This window comes from Dermochelys coriacea, chromosome 6, assembly GCF_009764565.3.
Source record: "Dermochelys coriacea isolate rDerCor1 chromosome 6, rDerCor1.pri.v4, whole genome shotgun sequence".
NCBI classification, from domain to species: domain Eukaryota; kingdom Metazoa; phylum Chordata; order Testudines; family Dermochelyidae; genus Dermochelys; species Dermochelys coriacea.
The window spans coordinates 64,959,932-64,980,497 of record NC_050073.1 but is presented as its reverse complement, the minus strand read 5'-3'; the positions used below and the strand labels follow the sequence as shown (position 1 = coordinate 64,980,497).

The window sequence follows — 20,566 nt, the reverse complement described above, 5'->3', positions numbered from 1 at the left end:
ATAGTGGCATGCAGAAAGATCAAATAAAATCGTTGCTCATATCCAGCTTACCATGTAGTGCCCGATAAACCAGTGATGTAAGAAACACTGTCCAAGATATTCAATTTCTGAAGACCCAACAGGCTGCCATACATTGCTGTTAATGATCTTGTCCCACCCCCTGTTGTCGTGATGGCCACCACTGGCACCTGCTCAACACACAGAGGAGAAGACAGGTGAAAAACAACTGAACATCAGAAATAAGAAATGATTTGTATGAAGGATGGAAATGGTAAAGACATGGATAATACCAATAAAAATTATGTCAGTTTGTGAGCAATTACATAATTCATGTTAACTACTTCCATTTCTATCTCCTAACTGAAGGCTCATATTCTGTTGCTTTAGATTTGTTTGTTTGTTTTTATTATACAATTGTTGACCAACTCACTATATTAGAATTCTCCTAACGTGCATCACCTGGAAGTCAGCATAAAAATATAGGCATTGCCCTACCAGAACATTTCATTAATCCATGTTTCTGTCTCTGACACTGGTCAGTGCTTCAGAAAAATGCACAACACCTTATAAGTGGAACTGTGCAGTACAATACCATGGAGGTGCTTCCTGACCCCAACCTGATCATTACTTGATGTCCTTCTTAATTTACTAAGCCATTTACTTCAATAACATCCTGTGACAGTGAGTTGCATGGCTAATTATATGTTGCATAGAAAGGTATGTTCATCTGCCTATTTAAATTTGTAACCCTTTAATTTCATCATGTGCTCTCCTGTTCTTTTGTCATGGAAAAGAGTAAATGAGTAGAGCTTTGTGGGAAACAGTTTTTCCATCCCCCAAGAATTTTTGAGAAGGCAAAATTTTTTGCAAATCCATACCCCACCTCCCACCCAAAAATCATATTGCATCAATAGAAACATTTAGTTTCAACAATGTTGGTTTTGTTTTGATTTTGACCTTTGCAAAAAAATCGTTAATTTTTTTTAGTGTAACTTGCCTAAAAGTTCAAAATGATAAGTCATTTTGAACTAAAAAAGGTTGTCAGCCAAATATCCCCCTTACAACAGATATTTGTACAATATTGTACAATACAATATTCCCACCCTGCCTCCATCATACAAACTACCTCCACTCAGCAACCGCAGACACTCCTCTAGTGTCTACTGCAAACCTCCTGCCTGACAAGCATTTCCTTGATACAAATGAGCAGTGTACAAAAGGAACCTGTAACTCATGACATCAAGGAACTGTAGAGAGACTACTAGGGCTGTAAAGGCACACGTCACCTGGCCTGCTCTGCCCCACTTCAGCCACCATACTGCTATGGCAGTTCCTACGCTCCCAGTCTCTCCTTCCAGAGATCTGGACCTGCCCTTGGGAGGTAACAGGAGGGAGAGGACTCCTGCCCTGCATGGTGCTGGGGGTGGAGGTGGGTGGCTGAGATCCAGTACCCTGGACATCCTCAAACTTTTGCCTGGGGATGTGTGGGAGGAAGAAGGTACTGGTAAGGTGTACAACTCCTAGACTCATTTCTCCCGCCAGTGGTCAGCATCTATCCAGAGAGTATCATCTCTGTTCAAAGATACCAATAAATGAAGCCTAATGTAACTGATTAATCCTGGAGCCACTCATTGCACTCCTTGAAAGCAAATAATCCATTGCTTGCTTCTAAGGCTTCCTGACTACTCGGAAGAACCAGCACTACCATTGGAAAGAGGGGGACACCCACAATTCAGTTCCACATACTTCATGGTCCTGCAGGTCCTCCTCTAGCTGGAGCACCTTCTTCATAGCAGCAGCAACATACTTCTTCCTTTTACACAGGAAAACCTGCTCCTCTATGCACAAGTCAAACCCAAAGCGCACGTCCATGTCTTTTGGCCTGAAACACAAACTACAGCAAATGTCGTCAAATGTCGTCATCTTTGATTCCCATCCATCAACTCAGCAATGACAAAAAGTGTATGCACATATATTATTACTTAGGACCTATATAGAGCAGACATCAATTAACTCCATCATCAGACTTACACGACAGGCTATTTCCACACCTGTATATAGACTGAGCAATGTAAGAAAGAGGGTGATATTTCTATTACCGGCACATGAGGAACAACAATGTGGACAAAGGATAGGTTTCAGCCTGTTTCAGGTTTCTTGCAAAAGTCACAAAGAAAATTGAGATAATTTGGGAATTTTTCATCTGCAGGGTCATTTTTGAACTCTTAGTATTCTTTCTGTGTCAATCTATTTCTCATCAAACCACCATGAAAAATTCAAATAGCACTCCGAGTTTACAGTTTCATCTTGTGTTTTTTGCCCTTGCAATGAGGTTGTTTACAAAATAAAGGTTTAGTGTTCCTGTTAAACTGAATTCTGCAACACCACCTTAACTGATACAGCTACCACTGCACCACATGGTCAAATTCTGCCCTCAGTTAACTCATGAAACCTCACTGACTTGTCTGCAGTTGTACAGGTGTAGTACTGTGTATAATCTACTTCTAGTAGAAAACAGCTGAATAACCTCACTCTGTGTGCACTTCTTACATTGATAATGAACGAGTACGCTATGCAAGGTCAATCTTCTATTGTAATTTGTTTATATTACATTATCACCCAAAATGTGGTAGGTGTTGCCTCAATATACGCATGGAGAGCTTGCAATCTAAGGCACAGGTCCTGCAAGACCTCCCCTCCCAAGTAGGCCTCCATGGCCATTCGGGCTAATACAAGTGTCTGTCCTTGCAAACACTTAAGCCCATGGACAAGTCCAATGAATTTCCTCAAATGAGTAAAATTAAGTATGTGCTTAAGTGTTTGCAGAATTGGGACTTAAAAGACAAAAACACAGATGGTGATTCATATCTGTGTGTTTGTCTTCAAAAATTGCTACAGGATATAATGTCAGAATTTCCCAAAAGTCTTTGGTCACATTACCCTCCGGTGGGTGCAAACTACACAGACTAGGGACCGAATGGCTCGGCAGCAGTTCTGCGGAAAAGGACCTAGGGGTGACAGTGGACGAGAAGCTGGATATGAGTCAGCAGTGTGCCCTTGTTGCCAAGAAGGCCAATGGCATTTTGGGATGTATAAGTAGGGGCATAGCGAGCAGATCGAGGGACGTGATCGTTCCCCTCTATTCGACACTGGTGAGGCCTCATCTGGAGTACTGTGTCCAGTTTTGGGCCCCACACTACAGGAAGGATGTGGATAAATTGGAAAGAGTACAACGAAGGGCAACGAAAATGATTAGGGGTCTAGAGCACATGACTTATGAGGAGAGGCTGAGGGAGCTGGGATTGTTTAGTCTGCAGAAGAGAAGAATGAGAGGGGATTTGATAGCTGCTTTCAACTACCTGAAAGGGGGTTTCAAAGAGGATGGCTCTAGACTGTTCTCAATGGTAGCAGATGACAGAACGAGGAGTAATGGTCTCAAGTTGCAATGGGGGAGGTTTAGATTGGATATTAGGAAAAACTTTTTCACTAAGAGGGTGGTGAAACACTGGAATGCGTTACCTAGGGAGGTGGTAGAATCTCCTTCCTTAGAGGTTTTTAAGGTCAGGCTTGACAAAGCCCTGGCTGGGATGATTTAACTGGGACTTGGTCCTGCTTTGAGCAGGGGGTTGGACTAGATGACCTTCTGGGGTCCCTTCCAACCCTGATATTCTATGATTCTATGATTCTATGATACACAGGATATTAGCTGAAATGATAGTTCATGAGCATGGATGTTTCATGGGTGACTACTATAATTTTCCATTCCCAGCCACTTTTGCAAAGCACACATCATTCACTTACCAAGTTTAATCTTTAAAAACAAAGTCATTTCAATCATTTTCTGAATGTAAAAATGTGTCTGAATGTTTTCAGAATGGTAGGGAAAAAACCCTCAGATGCAAAAAAAGTCCCAAACAGCTGTATCTATTTTCTTCAGACTTTCTAATAAAGTTCACTTCTTGGTTGAGATTAAGCACACAGCTCTTCCTCCTTTCTAGAAAGTGGAAGAGTATAGTTCATGTGGTCCTTTTTCTTTGTGAACTACAGTACTGTCAAGATCTGAAAAACATTTTTAAGACTGCAGTGACATATGCTCTACCTTGTCTCCTCTGATCAAGTCTGACTGAATAATATTCTATGAGATATTTCAGTTATAGCCAGATAGGAAACTCTTTTCCATTCTGCAAAAAAATTCAAGATTTTGAAAAAATTTTCCCATCTTGAATCAGGATGAAGAGTCAGAATCTCAAAAATTTTCAAAAAACAAAATCTGAAAAAATTTCAGTTGAGGTACTTTGTTTTGATAATTCTGAAACGTTTTGTTTAGATTTTTGACCTTTTAAAAAACATTTTTACAGTACTATAATTAGCTTGAATTTTTAAACAAAAATACATTTCAACCTGGAAAATGAATTTTTCATTAAGAAAATGTTGAAATGAAACATTTCAATAATTTCAAACCTTTTTAAAAAAATTTCAAGTCAAGAAGTTTGCTTGAGAAGTTACTTTTCATGAGAAAGGGCCCATTTCAATTAATTGACATTTTCCAGTGAAACAATGTTTCGTCAAAAATTCCCAACCAGCTCTAATTACAATATTACATATAATATTAGTTTTATCTTGCAAGATTATCAGTTCATCTGAGGAGAAGGGAAGCATCAGTCAGCGTGTGTTTAAATTTCAGATTGCGGGCTAACCTGTGTTTTATGAGCCCCATGAAAATAATGACCATACTGGCCCAGACTCGCTCATGCAGAGGGAATCTTTGCTTAACCAGCCACAGAAAGATTTCTCCAAGATAGGAGGCTTCTCCAGTGGCATAGAGCCATCCTGGCAGTGCCTAAGCCACTCTCTCCCCTTGTCTAGAACAGAGGGCATGGAAAGGGGAAATGGGGGATCACCAAGAATCCTTGCATCCCAGTGATTCCCAGCAGCCACAACAGCTCCTTCAGGCCATTGACACCTGGGTCTGACCTAGCTTAGAGCAGCACCAGCATTGGGAAACCACATAGGTGACTTAGTCACCTTTCCACCCTGCCCACACCTTGTGCTGGAAGACCTTCACCTGGACTCCAGAATCTGGCCAATTGTGTGTTACAATACAAACAATGTGTGCTCTTTTATGTTTGGTTGGTTTTTAAAATGCAATTATTCTCCAAAAAGCAACTGCAGCTATGGCAGCATGGGATTCCATGTTTACTGTTTCAGTGATTCCATATCAAATGTGCTAAGTTTACAAGTAAAAAGTTTTTCCCCTGGCTTCTGACCCTACAAATTCCTCCTGAAAGTCAAGCTGCGTTCTTTTTTTTCTTGTGCATCAGACCCAGTAATACAGGTTCTGTCAGCCAAATTGTGCCTCAGTTACATCAGTGCAACCTCATTATCTTCACATTATGCTTTCAGTGATGCCTGTGCAATACAACTGGTTGAATCTCAGTTAACATTTCCTTTGATGATGCATGAGAAGCAATGGAACCTGTCTCACTCTCTCTTGACTATTTTGGGGGTAAAATGGTGCCCCTCCCCTCCAGTGCCCCCCTGGACCGAAAACGGTGTAGGAAAGATCACCCATACTCTGGGAGTGCTAGGACATAGGCAGTGCCTCCCTTTCCACCCCCAACCAGGCAACCTTGGGGGACAACTGTAGACAGCTGCCAGCCAGAGACTCCAGCTGGTAGGCACAGAAGCAGTCAGCTTTGAAACACTACCCATTCCAGTCAAAACTTTCACTGGCTGTTTGCTCTTGCTCCACCTCCCTCCTTGCAAACTCTTCACATAAGTATCACTCCCACCTGACCCTCTCCTACTTTGTCTCTCCTCCTCATCCCTTTCCCATCCCTTTTTATTTCCATTTAGCTGATCCCCTCCTAAGAAAACCCATTAAAAAAATAATGGAACTGACATGATGTTTGCTGCCATCACATTGTTCACTCCATTTGTGTGTGATACCCCTTCACCCACTCTGTCTCTGTCTTGTCTATTCAGACAATATTTCTTATTGTTTCCTTGTGATCTCCTATCTGTCGTATCCATCCGTCATCTCTTGTCTTCGACAGAGGTTGTAAGCTCCTTGGGGCAGGGATTGTCTTTGTCCTAAGTTTGTACGGCACCTAGCTCAGTGGGGTATTTGACCATGATTAAGGCTCCTAGACACTACGATAATACTATACAATACAATACATAATTGATTCTGTCAAGTTAGCAAAACCAAAGAGGAGTACACATTATTTTAGTCTCAAAAGTCAGCAGATCTGACTCTGACAACAAACAGGGAACAGACTTGACAAATAAAAATGTGCCAATTGTACACAATCACTTTCAACACCGAATCATACTTTAAATGTTTGCAGAAGCTCTTGACATACTGCAAGTATATTTTTCCCAAAACAAAAAACAAAATAAAACACACACACAGAAGACGAGGGCAGAGAGTTAAGCTGTCAGTCATTAGCACTCTAAGTTTATGTCTACACTATGCAACTTTTAGCGACACTGCCGACAAAAACTTCCACTTCCAACGAGCAGTGTTAGCGTTGTCGGCAGAAGACAAAGCACTGTTCATACCAGCGCTTGTCATCCACAAAACTTTTGTCTTTCAGAGGTGTGTGTTTTTTAACACCTCTGAAGGATAAAAGTTTTGTCTTTCACTTGCCAGTGTAGATAATGCCTAAGAACCAAGATAAGATATCTTACCAGTCTTTTGCCTTCACATGCAAGTCAAATGTTTTTTCCTGGAAATTAAGAAAGTAGATAAATTACCATCATATTTTTAAACCTTCCTTTGTCTTAAAGTGAGTTTTGCCTACTCTCCAATTAGCAATATCTGAAATGCCTAATTATAGCATATGCTCAAATAACTGCAAATGTATTTAAAGATAATGGAAAAATGCAATTGTACAATGGATACAGTAATAAGTGAAATAGTCTCATGTTCTATTTGGAGGTTTATTGTGGCAGGATGTTAGTAACAGAATGCAATATTAATTGTTAATTTAATAAAATAGCATGTGTTAGATATTACTTCTCCCTTTATATTCTATCAATAAATTATGATTGTCTTCAATATAATGAAGAAAATCAACACCAAAGGAACATCTGACTGTAATTAAAGAATGTGTACCGAAATTTCATTTTATCACCAACAATAATGAAATGCCATTACCCCCATTTTTATAAATGCATTCTGATACGTGTGTGACAGAGGGATTTGTAGTCTTATAGATTATTTAAGTTCAGAATCTTAAGGTTGCAGGTTTCAAATGGTTATCAGGACAAAAAAAATTATTGTTGCTATTTGGTACTTTAATAATAAGTATGATGATTTTTGAGCAATTTTTATAAACCTACATAATGAGCTATACTTTGCACAACAATTATGATGTTAATAACTTTCTCACATTTGTAAAAACTTAAACATAGTTAAAATATTTATTCCAACAGCACTCACCCTTGCTATTGTTATTTTCTTTTGCAAAGGGAGTGAATTCAGAGGCAGAGGCAGGGATTCTTCTTTATCTGAAGTCTGCTCAATTAAAAGAAAAGTGGAGATGGTGGTGATTTATCACAAAGAGAAAAGGGCTAACCCTCCCCAAAACACATGAATTAGATTGATGTTGTTGTTTATATTCTACTCCAAATGATATTTTCATTAAGGCTAATAATAACATACAACACCGTAATGCATCTTCTTTGGCAGTGTAACATCCAGTTTTGTTAGTTTATTCTTGACATAGTGGAACACAATGGAATCTCTATTCCTGAGGCTGGAGTCAGCGTCCAATGAAATCTTCTGGGTTTCTTCATAGGATCCTTTGACTGTAAGTGTGAGCTCTTCCTCTAAAGACAAGAGACAGTGAACAAGGAGAACCTTAACTGTAGTTGCTCAGAAACAAACTTTGCATGACTTAAACACTGCATTCACTGAGAAGTTCTTTGCATTGTCCTCATAATAGTGGTTGCTTAGTAAATCTAGAGACTGCCCCCAAAAGATACTAAAATCCCATCTATCTAAAATCCCATAACAAATATTCAGGTAAATGAGGATTCAAATAATTCAGTGAGTCACTGAGTAAGTGCTTTAATTGGAGGACTCTAACCAAGATTTAGATTAGAAGGAATTACAGATTAAAGGGATTTTTGGTTAAATACGATTCAAACTGGATATGGGAACCATTTATTCACTGCCATTCTATTCTGATATCCATTGTACTTTATGTCATACTCCTTATAAAAGCCAAAGGTCCTAATTGCAAATCAAATAGAGTGATTTATCAGTGTCTTTCTGTGATAACAGCTCAGTAGCAATGGTGGGGGACATGGATCAGCACTCATGTCGCACTCCCTGTCAATACCTGGCCCAGCCCAGGGAAGCTAATGATCCAACCAGCGGACCAAATTCAGTAAAGAATCCTGGTCATGTGCCACCTGAGGCATGTTACGCATACAGGAAGAAGCAGCAGCAATGGTGTTGTTATAGCTGAAATGATGCTTCCATTCAGTGGTGCTAATTCAGATATTTCTTGGAGATGGGGTGGGAGCAAATTCCACTCCCTCCTCCCCTGGCAGGGATCCCATTCTGGTCCCCACTTTCACAGAGACCCTAGGTCTCCTCATCCAGAAAGTACCCTGTCTCTTATCCACCCAGCGCATGAGCCAGTGCTGCCAGAAGTCGACTTCTCTGCCGACTCCCCTGCACTTTTCAGTACAGAAACAGACTTCCCACACACCGGACCGCAACACCCTTTGGCCTGTCTGCCCCTCAATCTGCATCGAGGAGTGGGCAGGTGAAATTTAAGCAGCATTATGAACCCATGTGACAGGTCACAACATCACTCACTGAAATTTGGCCTGGCCACCCCTCTATCTCTATAGAGGGGTGGCCGGATCAAATTTCAGTGGCGTTGCAGCCACAGCAGTGATCTGGATTGCTTCACAGCAGCCCTTCTGATTTAGTACAGGACCACTGCTTGAGCCATGACCTCCCTCGCTTCACAGCCTATGGAATTTTGAGCAAGAGAAAAACCTTGCACAGATGCTTGCATCCACACAGAGATCCTGTCGCTGTTCTCCTATAGGATCAAGACCTAAGCCTCTATATTTCTTGTCACTTGTACTTTTCCCCAGAAATTACCTTTCAGACACAAACTTCCAATTCCAGGGCTCAACAATAGCTAATCAAAGCATTTGGCTTTCCTCCCCCACCCTTCTGCTCCTATTCATGAACTGTCTAATAACAGGTAATGATTTTTCAAAATTTGTTCAATGTGTAAATCTTGGGAAGGAACCCACCTATTGAAATGTGTATGCAAGGAGTATCAGAGATCCCTGCTACATTAAACAAGACTGATTTTATAAACATAGGCCCCATTCCTGCAATAAGATCTGTTTGTGCAGACCCCCACATCCATGTGTAATCTCATATTTAAATCCTTGAGACACTTTATTTTTGCTCAAACAACTAAAAAAAAAATCTTTAAAAACCTTTGAATTGGTATGTGCACAAGCCTAAATGAAATCTACAGATTAGGCCTTATTTGCAGAAATTTAGTTATGAAATAATATTTAAAAGGTCAATGTCAGGTCAAGTCTAGCCCCAAATTTACATTCTGTACATAAAAGGTTCACAAAACCTAAAAACAACAGAAATTTTTCCACAATGTTTTGTTAAAATTTCATCATAAACAGTATTCTTTGAATAAAGAAAAGGTTGTTGTGAGAGCCAAATTTTTAAATTTTCTGACTGTTGTTTGAGTCTCAAATGTAATGTTATTATAGTGTGAGGGGTTTTGGGGCCATTAAAGTATCATATGACAGTCAGTATCACTTCCATAATCATAGAAATGTAAATGTAGGATTGGAAGGGACCTCAAGAGGTCATTAAGTCCAGTGCCCTGCATTGAGGCAGGACCATCCCTGACAGGTGTTTGTCCAATCTGTTCATCATAACCTCCAATGATGGGGATTCCACAACCTCCCTTGGAAGCCTAGTCCAGTGCTTAACTACCCTTATAGTTGGCAAGTGGCTCCTAATATCTAATCTAAATCTCCCAAGGTGCAGATTAAGCCCATTACTTCTTGTTCTTCTATCAGTGAACAGGGAGAACAAATGAACACAGTCCTCTTTATAACAGCCCTTAATAATGGATTATTCATTTTCTAACTTTGATTATAACTACTGAATCATAACATATAAACAGCCAGTAAATGAAGCAATAACCTCACTTGTGGATTGTTGCTTTAGCTTCTTTGCCTGCCCATTAACTTCCAAACAGGAAACTTCGCGTAACTGTAATAGAGATGACCAAATAAATGACAAAGAGTGACACAGATGGGGTTCTAAGTGAGTCACCGTGTTCTCCATTAACTCCTCTGGGTGATTAAGCAGTGACAACAAAGGGAATCATATCTAGTCCTTAGATGTCAGACAGTGACAGTGACATATTGTTTCCATGTTGGGGAGTATAAAGGAGGAGAAAATAGGAGCATCTTACAACTATGAGCAGAAAAGTAATGTACTCCTCAAGGGAGGGGGAATAATGGAATGGAAAACTATTCAGATAGGAGTTTTTTTTTAAGAGAGAATAGCTTGAGGGAAGCTGTTTGTGTGTGTTGTATCACTTTTAATAATTAAGCACTAACCACTTTAGGGAACTGCATAAGAGTAGTAACTAGGGAAATTCTCATGCCTACATTAGAAGGTGGAAACACTGGGTGCTCACAGCTGCCCCACTTTCAGTCTTTGGCAGAAGGTGACACTCTGCTAGAGTAGCAGAGAGATCCCAGCTATGCCAGTTCCAGGCTGTCTCTCCATAGGAGCGTGTGCTTCGAGCACTGGACAGCCCGTTTTCCCAGTGCTATCAGTAATACCAGTACTTGTGTGGGACAGGAAAGACCACAGGAAATAAAAGGATTACCACTAGTACTCCATTAGTAATGATGTTTTCAGGACAGTCCAGACTAAAAAACAAAATTAAAAATACAAATGTCATGATTAGTATTATCTAAATGACTAAGTATATCAGACACAGACTTTCCCCCTCAACATTTATATTGCTCATTTAAATTTATTTATTTATTTATTTTAACTTATAGATGTCCCAGAAGAGGGACTAGCACGCGAAGCCAGTTCTAGCATATGGGTATTGTGCAAGTTTCCACGTACTTCTTTAACAGTGGAAAAGAGAAGTTGACCTTTAAAGCCCCTGATATTCCAGCCCTGGAACTGTGCCAAGCAGATGCCGTGCGCTGTGTCAGAGCATGCAATGGTTTCTTACATACTCCATACTAAACCTCTGAAGAGTTTGAGATCATTAAATCGGTCTATTCAAGATATCATATAATGCATCATTCTTTGATATTACAGTTGCAAACTCACATTGCAGCCATGTAACTCATGTTATTAGTGAGGTGTGGAACATAGTCATAATAATTTAGAGTCAGATCCTCAAGTTCATGTACACTGTTGCTCCATTGATTTAAATGACTTCCACCAGTTGAGAATCTGGCCCTTAAGTATTAAATATGTAAATATGCTACCCAATATTCTTTCCTTTAACAGGCTAACTGTTATATGGAGTTATATAGGGAATATGAGCAAATAAAATCAGAGATGGATGGTATGTTATTCTGAAAGGTGTGTGGAAATGCCACAACCTGCGCCCTATACATTCACAGTTACACAAAGCCTATTCCAGGAAATGGACACCAAAGCTCCTGATATTTAGTTCCTGTGTTAGTAGTTAAAGTTGTAGTTAGACGGATACTGTCATTACAGTTCTTGTTTCAGGCAGGGGTGTGCAATTATGTTGTGTTTAATAAATACAAGATAAGATGGATTCCTAGCTAGATAAATATGTACTTTTTGAACTGTTTCATAGGAAGACCTGGCCTCCCCATTTTTCAATAGCTGTCACACACAGCTCAGTGGCCTCTTGATTCATGAGGCCGCTCTGGACCTGATTCTGTTCTCAGATATGCTACTATAAATCTGGAGTACATGTAGTGAAGACCATGAAGTTACAATGGTATAAAACCTGGGTGAGCTCAGGATCAGGCTATAAGTCTGGGTTTTCATGTCACCTGCCTCTCATCTCCTGAAAATTCCACCGTCCTGTGAACATGGTAAAGAATCACAGAAAGCATCGTTTCTAACACTTTATTGGAATAAAGAAATAATTATGAGCCCCAAAACTACTTTGTCTGTCCCTCTCCTTCACTTTCAAGCTTCTACCCAGAACCTTCCTCAGACCCACATCATGCCTGACTTCCTGCTTCAGATTTAAAGAAACAATATACATAAAGCTTCAGAAGCCACCATCCTCTGTGCCTGTTGCTCTGATTTCCTTCTGCAGGACCCAAAACAGCTAACTAATATAATCAGCTATTCTTAGCACCATAGGGGAAACTTCTAGAAATAATATACCAGAGTTAAAGCAACTAAGGACTGTTTATTCACTAAAAACTGCAAAAAACATGCTTTCATCTTTTGTGATAATTATCTTTTAACATTCACATTTTAAACAACTTTTTGTACATCTATTTACATTTATTTCTTCTATTTTACATGTTTTTAAAAAATATTTTCCTTCACATTTCCAAACAAGGGAGGGTGTGTGTGTATGACATGAAAGCCTTTGGAGGGGGGCTGAAGGGCCTTCAGTCTTCTAGGAACTGCAGCAGAAGCATCTCTTCAAGTTGGGATATCTGAAAGACAGACAAAAGAAAGAAAAATGTCAAGAGTCAACAACCCATTGGGCCCTCAAGGTCCCTGCAACCTCTTTATACGCTGACAGTACCTTTTGGTTTGACAGGATCTGCCACAAGTCCTTGCCTGCCCCCTGGTATCAGGGCCTAGGTTATATTAGATCACGGAGAAAGGGAATATTGCCCAAGCCAAGCCACCCAGCCAGCCTGGATCCTATCCCTTCAGCACCTCGCACAGGGTTGCCCTGTTTCTGGATCCTGCCAGTGGAAACATGAAAGAGAAAGGAAACATGAGTATTGATTAAACACAAAGTTTAATACACAACAAAAATCAACACAAAAGAACCACCTAAATAAAAATGACTTACCTCCTCAGTCACTGCTACCCAGGGGCAAGCAGTTGTCACCCACACACAGGCCTGGGCTATGGGCCCACAGGCAGTTGGGCAATGTGTCTGCCATGGCTTGGCTCAGCTGTTGGTGCAAAGACAGTCTGCAGGTAGGCACATGCACAGCTACTTGGGCTGGTCAGAACCAAAGTATCTGGTTCTTGGACCGTACTATTGTTATTGTTACTAAAAAGTGGGGCTCTCTTGTGACAGGTGTACCTGTCACTCTGCAGGCAGTGGTGTAAGGAGTGGAGGCAGAAGGCTAGTGAGGGTTTTCATCACAGTCACAGAAACCAAACAACCAAAATGCTTTCTTCCCTTTAAATCAAAATTAATTGGAATGAATGCATAAAATGAACTTCATGCTGCTGTCTGGTGATGAAATAGTATGGAAAATTCAATATAAACATTTTTTTAAAAGTGAAAAGGCATATCTTTCCCACTGATGTCAGACAGCAGGCCAGACTTGTGAAATCAAGAAAGGAAAATGTTAAAGGATCACTGTAATGTGCTGCAACCACCTTTCTGGGCCTGTGATTATACTTTCTAAATAAAATTATTATTTGAAGATCTTGTAAGAAAGTAACAGACCCATACAAATAAGCTTTTCTTAATAGAAATCAACAAGACCTTGATTTAAGCTGGGGAGACAACAGGCAATAACCACATCAGGCAAAATTTCTTTACATGAAGGCTACGATTATGTCCCGGAGGTCACAGAATCCATGACTTCCACTGACCTCCATGACGTTTTCTGCCCAGGGGCTGGAGCTCCCAGCTCCCACCCTGGTGGGGGGACCTCGCAGCTGCCCAGACACGGCAGGCAGCAGGGGGGTGGCAGACCCTGGAGCTGTCCAGCCGCGGCGGGGGGCTGGTGGTCCTGCAACAGATGGCAGGGGGACTCACCGCAGCTACTGAGCTCCGGCGGCCAGCCAGCACACCCTGTAACTGTCCAGCAGCAGCAGCTGGGGTGGGGGACCCCCTGCAGCTGCCCAGCCATGGCCAGCAGCTTGGGGACCCCACAGCTGCCTAGCACCGCAGAAGTGGAGCAACGGGGAGCCCTAGCAGCAGTGGGTGCTGAACCCACCTACCCCTTTTGTCAGGGATATTTTTAGTGAAAGTCAGGGACAGGTCATGGGCTTCCGTGAATTTTTATTTATTGCCCGTGACCTGTCCCTGACTTTTACTAAAAATATCCGGGACAAAAACTTAATCTTGATGATGATTACATTACATGACAAGCTACCATACTCAGCTATGGAAATAAGTTGTGTACATCATTCCACTCAAGAATCCATGAGAATTTGGAAAAAGACAAAATTCTGTTGGGTCTGAGTATTCGTTAGGAGGCAGCAGGCACATGGAACACATTCCCCATTGCCAATTTATTACTTTACAAATTGTTTTTTTTCTACCAGTTAGAGAGTCTATAACATTCAAGGTTTTACTCACATGTTCTGCAATATGAACTCCACCTCCAGCTCCTCCTGTTCCTGAAAATCAAAAAGAAGTGAATGAAGTCAATATGCAATAACCCTTCCCCATAAGGGTAACTTTGTGGATTGTATGAGCTTGGATCCACAGGTGTACAAGGAGACTGTACTGCAGGAAAAAATTAGCAAAGGTTACTTTGAAAAAGCTCCTTGCGCTCCAGTGGAGAGGAACATCACTGAATGAGGAAGAGACATTCTTAACTCTCCTAGCTAACATATCTAGCACCTTACCACAAATGCCATCATTGTTAATTGGACATAAGACATTGGGCAGATCTGTTTCCTGCCAACATACACCACCCCCACTATATTCTTCTTCTTCTTCTATGATTCCCATCCATCAGCTAAACCACAATGATTAAGCCAAATGAAGACTTTCCACCACTTTCTGTCTTGTACCAACTTAATGGCTTTCTTCATCTTTAAACCTTTTTGTTCCATGTCTATCCAACACATATTCTAGTTTCATTCCTTGCACTTTGGTACGTATCACCATGTATGGTATCCTTTCCAAGTCCATTCTTGATATGTGTTCAAACCATCGCAGTCATCTTTCTTGAATTTTCTGTAATAGCATTATTTTTTGCCCTTGCCATTTTCTTATCACTCCACTTTTTATTTTCTGTGGTCTTGAAATTCTTGGTCTGCCACTCAGCTTCCACCAGTTCATATCTTCAGTCAATGACTTTTGTTCATCAGCTTTCCTCATACGCCAGCATTCTGACCCATGCAGCAGTAATGACATATTCTCTCATATATGCTGATTTTCATTTTTATGGAAATGTGTTTAGCTTTCCAGATCTTAGAGTTTTCCAAATGCAGTAGTAGTTAGACTGATGCTGCTTCTTCAGTCATCTTCACAATTCCCATCCTTTGATACTAGTCTTCCAATGTACACACCTTTTTTCACTTGTTCTAGTTCTTTGTCTCAGACTTTGATCTTTTCCTCTTGTCTTCCAGTTGCCATAACATTTATCTTCTCTGTGCTGCTCTTCAGTCCAAATTTTCTGCTTTCCTGATCTACCTTGTCAGTTTTTCTCTGTAAATTCTCCTTGATCAATGCTATGAGGTCAATATCACCTGGGATTCTAAGATTATTCACTGTCCTCCAATATAACATGACTTATCCCATTTCATCTCTCAGTTCTACAGCCATTGTTGCTTCCATATCAAGTTGAACAAATCTGGTGATAGCAAGTCTCACTCCTATGGCCATCTTGAATCATTCTATCAGCTTCTTATCTACTCTCACTGCACTCATCTCCATACTGTAGTCCAGGGTAATCAATAGGAGGACCACAGGCCAAATCCGGACTGCTAGACTCTTTTGAATGGGCCCCGAAATCTTTGTATTTACTTATCTTTTTTCATTATTATTTTCTTTGGAGTCTGGATCTTGATTATACCTTGACCAAGAAATTTGGACCTTGCCAAAAAATAATTGACTACCCCTGCTGCAGACGTTTTCTATCACCTTGATCAACTTTTCAGAGATGCCAGACATTCCCATAACCCTTTCTGACAAATGCAAGTTCGAAGTTTATAAAGTTGTTGTAACAGGTTTGGTTCCCATAGAATATTCTATTTCTCCAATACTTATTTATTATTACTGTACTCTGTCCCAATCTAAATCCACAACCTGTTCACCTGCAAGCATCAATTCCACATAGCTCTTCATTCTCTTCTGCAAATCTTGGTGAATGCTTTTCCCAGCACAGTCTTGTCTGTGAATCTTGTTGAATAGTTGGTGCATCATCTTTACTATGTGTTCCTCACCTACTTGCAGCAGCTCTGCAATTATATTGTCACTTCCTGGCACCCTTTTGTTTTCAGCTTTCTATCAAAATCTTTTCAGAATTCTGGCATCTGCTCTTCCTTATTCGTGCCGGGAAGCTTCCCCAGCACCATTTCATCACCTGTGTTCAGCATGTTGTACAGCTCTTCAGAATAGTCTTTCCCAGCTATATATACTTTGTAAATTATCAGTTAGGAAAATTCTTTGAAATACTGGGCCCAATTTCCAAAACAAAGCACCTAATCTGTATGCCGAAATCATGCCCTGGATTGCTTGAATCAACATGTAGGTGCCTTGGTGCCAATGTGAATATCCAGAGGTGGTATTTGGCTATTCTACTTAGGCTGCTCATGTTTGAACATTGAACTACCCAGGTAAAAATTATCAGCTGTTTTTATATCAGTTTAATCCAAATTGATTGGAAAGTCAGAGCAAACTAACTCATGGCAAACAAGTTACAACAGAGTAATTCTGAATAGTGCTTTCAGGTGCTCATAATCTCTGCAAAATTCAATCTCTGCAAGTCAGTGGAGAGATTTGTTCCTAGAAAAAAAACAAACCTGACCAACTGTATCAAACCACCCTCAACTTCCACTGGTCAAGAATGTTGAAATCCTGGCCAAACTCTTCATTATAATCATGGCAGAATAAATTTTCAAGCAGATTTTTCCTGTAACAATCTAAGAAAGATTGATAGACAGAGGGGGGCAATCCAATCCACAGGAAGGACCAATAAAACACAATACAAGAAAATATTTAGAAGGAAAACCCACACAAGTGTCTCTTCCTTCAGTTCTCTCTATGATTTCATTGCTCACCTGGGGATTCAACACAAACTTCACACGAACTTTATAGCCAACTTGAAGTTTAGCTATGTCAAAAAGAACTGTGCAGAGTTCATCATCTTTGCTGAATCTGTCTTCATCACAGACTTTCAGCTCCAGCATGTTCTGGGAACAGAAGTAAAGGATTTTATAAATTATATAATTTCAAAGAACCCTGTTAGTAGGAAATCATTGAGGCTATGCATGTTTAGTCTGTGCACATAGCGCAAGTAGTAAAAGAAGGACTGGGAGAAATGAGAGAGTAAGACAGAATGGGTCAGGACATGTTACGCTTATTCTGTTTTAAAGAAATAAACTGAGTAATAAGGGGGGAGGATTGTCCCCTCATGCCATATGTATATCTCTCTAGAGGCTGATTCTGGGCCTATGTACCTATAGGGCTCTGAATGAGAATAAAATGTCTAAAAATGACCTAAAATAGTATTTCCATGCTTTAAAATGTCTCTGTTTTTAAGTCTATTATCATGGTACCTTGTAGGACTAGAAGTAAGTTATGGGCCCCAGTAGAAGACTTAGAAACTTTCCCTTCCAATGGCGTAGGATGTTCATATTTAATCCTGCAGAATTCAAAGATATAGGACTTTACATATTCATAACAATGTTATGGCTAGGAAAGCAGTCACTGGCCCAGGATTGAATTTTGCCTGTCCTAGACCTCAGAGGCAGGTAATTTTCTGGGGGAAGAAGGAGGAAGCATTTTTCAGATAGGCTGACTGAAAAATAAGATGACTGCTCCTTGAAAGTGTCCAGGAGTTGGGAATGTTAGAATATGTCCTTGGGGAGATGAATTATTGGGCAGAGGACAGGTGAGATATGCACATATCCTGTTAAGGGTCCTTCAAAGAGTTCCAGTAAATGAGTGGGTATTAATTGCAGGGTTAAGTCTAAAGAAATTCTGGCTCAGTTTAGATCTGCAGGACCTATTTGGAAAGCTTCCCTGACAGGAGTGGGGAGCTCTCGTGTATCATACCTTAACACGATTGTCAATCCTGTAGCAGAAGGTTTCATTCCAGATTGGATTTTTACAGTTTTTGATTGTTTTGGTCCGGACCCTTTGAGTTGAGGCAGTCGGCAGCCACAGTTCCACATAGCAATCGGACTGGCTTACTGTATAAAAGGAAGTAAATTATAAGTGAAGAGTCTACCCCATGTGCAGTATCACTGAAGGAATTAGTGCATCAGACTCATTTAAAACTTTGTTGACATGTAAAGAGAGAGAGTGTAGTAGCTGATTTCTTCCCAAGTCTTTGAGACATGCAGCCCAGAAAGAGGAACAGATAGTACAATAAAGCAGTATATCCCCAAAAAGGAGAAACATCCTTGTGAAGGCATAAGGGATACCATTCCTCCGGAGTCAGCAGCCTGTAGCTGGCTGGCTGATTAGGCCCACCTGCTGCACCTGAAAAAGATCTGGAACTTAATTAGCTGAACCTTATAAAAAAAAGGACAGCAAGAAATAGAGGGTGGACTGCAACACCTTCCAGAAAGCTGAGAGACCAGGGGCCATCTCTCAATGGACTGCTACTCGAGATATGCACTACACGGAGGTATTGCTCCAGAAATCAAAAGGACAGAAGGGAGGGTGTGGAGTCCTTCATTGCTGAGGCTCTGAGGTACGAGCCAGGAAATATTGGTTACTGAAGTTGCTGGCATGAGGGGGAGAACTGAGGGAGGGACTACTCAGCCTGCACAGACTTTTGAGGGAAGAGTCTGCAAGGTTTTGATTTCTTTGTTAAGTAGGCTTAAATAAAACAGCTAACCCTGCTGGAAACTGCTTCCCTAGATTCCTTCAGAGAGCTCAGACAGAGTTAACCCAGGGAGTGAGCTGACTCAAGAGCAAAGCCTGGTCTGGTAAGAGGCAGGTGCTATAAGATAAGTCGCCTAACCATTTTACAATCCACAAAAGACACCTCAAGGCCCTTTTCCTGCTTCTATACATCTAACTACTTTTTTTTAAAAAACATTTTTATCAGAAAAATAATTTGTGCAAACACACCTACATACACATGCATTCATATTTACGCAAACCACTAAACTGTGTATGTGTTAAAAGTTGCTTTGTGCATAACATATCTAACCCAAAACTATAAAAGCAAGGAAATGAAAAGTGAAGGGATCTAACAGTATATATTTTCTACTCCTCCTCCTCCTCGTCCCAGAGAGAGAGAGAGACTCCACCACTGGAACTACCATCATATACCACTGGCAACACATATCACATGGCTAACTCTGCACCAGTGGGGATGCTAGCCTTCCAGCACTCCCTTCCCCAACTCAGCACCACACCTGACTGAAAATTTTTCACCAAAAATTGTTTTAGATAAAAAATGGAAATTTTCAACAAACAAAAATAAAAAATGCTTGGTTTTCATTTGTTAAAAACCAAGAAAATTGTCAATTTTTCAGCAAAAACAAAATTGAGTGATAAATTTTCACAAAAATGGAAATATATTGTTTTCTTCAAAAAGTTTTCTGGGAAATAAAATGCATTTCCTGACCAGCTGTACTCACCACCAAAACCACGATATGCAAACCACACTTCCCTCCTACCATCACTTCTGCACAGATCTGAACAGAATCACCTGCAATGGAAACTCGTGTAAACTCTAGGAGGGATGTGGGAGAATCCTGCAAGATATCTTCAGCGAATAGAAACTAAAGGTCAATAATTAACCCATCTGTAAAGATATCATCACAGTGGTCCCTTTTGGCCCTATAATCTATGAATCCTCTAGAGTAACATATAACATAATTATCACTCAGGTGTGGGAACTAAGGGTGCAGGGAGTGCTGCAGCACCCCCAGGTTTTATGTAGGGCCCCCGCTGCGCCACACACACACACACACACACACGGGGTCCCAGCTGCTAGTCCTGCACCTGGAACTCTGTTTTTGGCCCCACCTCAGCCCCCTTACCCTGTCTGGGTCGCCCCCTCTGGGAGACACGGCCTGCTCCTGGCCCCAGCTCGGGGTCAGGGGGGAGGCAGACAGGGGTAAGGGGGCTCACCCCCCACTATTAAAAGTGTTCCAGCGCCACTGTTATCACTCTCTCACCTTAACAACACTTAATAATCAGTCATCTTGATCTCTGCACAAGACCACATAAGTCAGAAGAGGCCAAGCTAGTGAACACAGGGTTAACCCCTGTATCATGCTCTCATCTTGTAACACTTTGTTGCTGGTATTACACACAATTCTTTTTGTGCCCAAGCTCGGGGTATTTCCCTTCTTTGTCCTTTACAAGATGCTAAAACTTTAGATTATTCCACCTTTAAAACCTGAGAATAAGAGGTGCCTGACAGTAGTTTGACAGTTACATTACCAATGAGGCTAGGGTGACCC

The 20,566-nt window shown here is 40.8% G+C and overlaps 1 protein-coding gene across 1 annotated transcript in view; it reads right to left on the bottom strand.

The window, feature by feature from the left end:
- LOC119857319 (cytosolic phospholipase A2 epsilon-like) overlaps window positions 1-20,566 on the bottom strand; it is a 39,198-nt gene that overhangs the window by 14,714 nt on the left and 3,918 nt on the right. The window contains exons 2-11 of the mRNA XM_043516297.1: window positions 18,195-18,331; window positions 17,198-17,329; window positions 14,544-14,584; window positions 10,914-10,956; window positions 10,222-10,285; window positions 7,673-7,836; window positions 7,448-7,525; window positions 6,694-6,731; window positions 1,747-1,882; window positions 52-188 (exon numbers count right to left, since the gene is read on the bottom strand). Of these exons, the coding sequence (XP_043372232.1) occupies window positions 52-188; window positions 1,747-1,882; window positions 6,694-6,731; window positions 7,448-7,525; window positions 7,673-7,836; window positions 10,222-10,285; window positions 10,914-10,956; window positions 14,544-14,584; window positions 17,198-17,329; window positions 18,195-18,331 (970 nt within the window). The remainder of the gene's footprint in view (window positions 1-51; window positions 189-1,746; window positions 1,883-6,693; window positions 6,732-7,447; window positions 7,526-7,672; window positions 7,837-10,221; window positions 10,286-10,913; window positions 10,957-14,543; window positions 14,585-17,197; window positions 17,330-18,194; window positions 18,332-20,566) is intronic.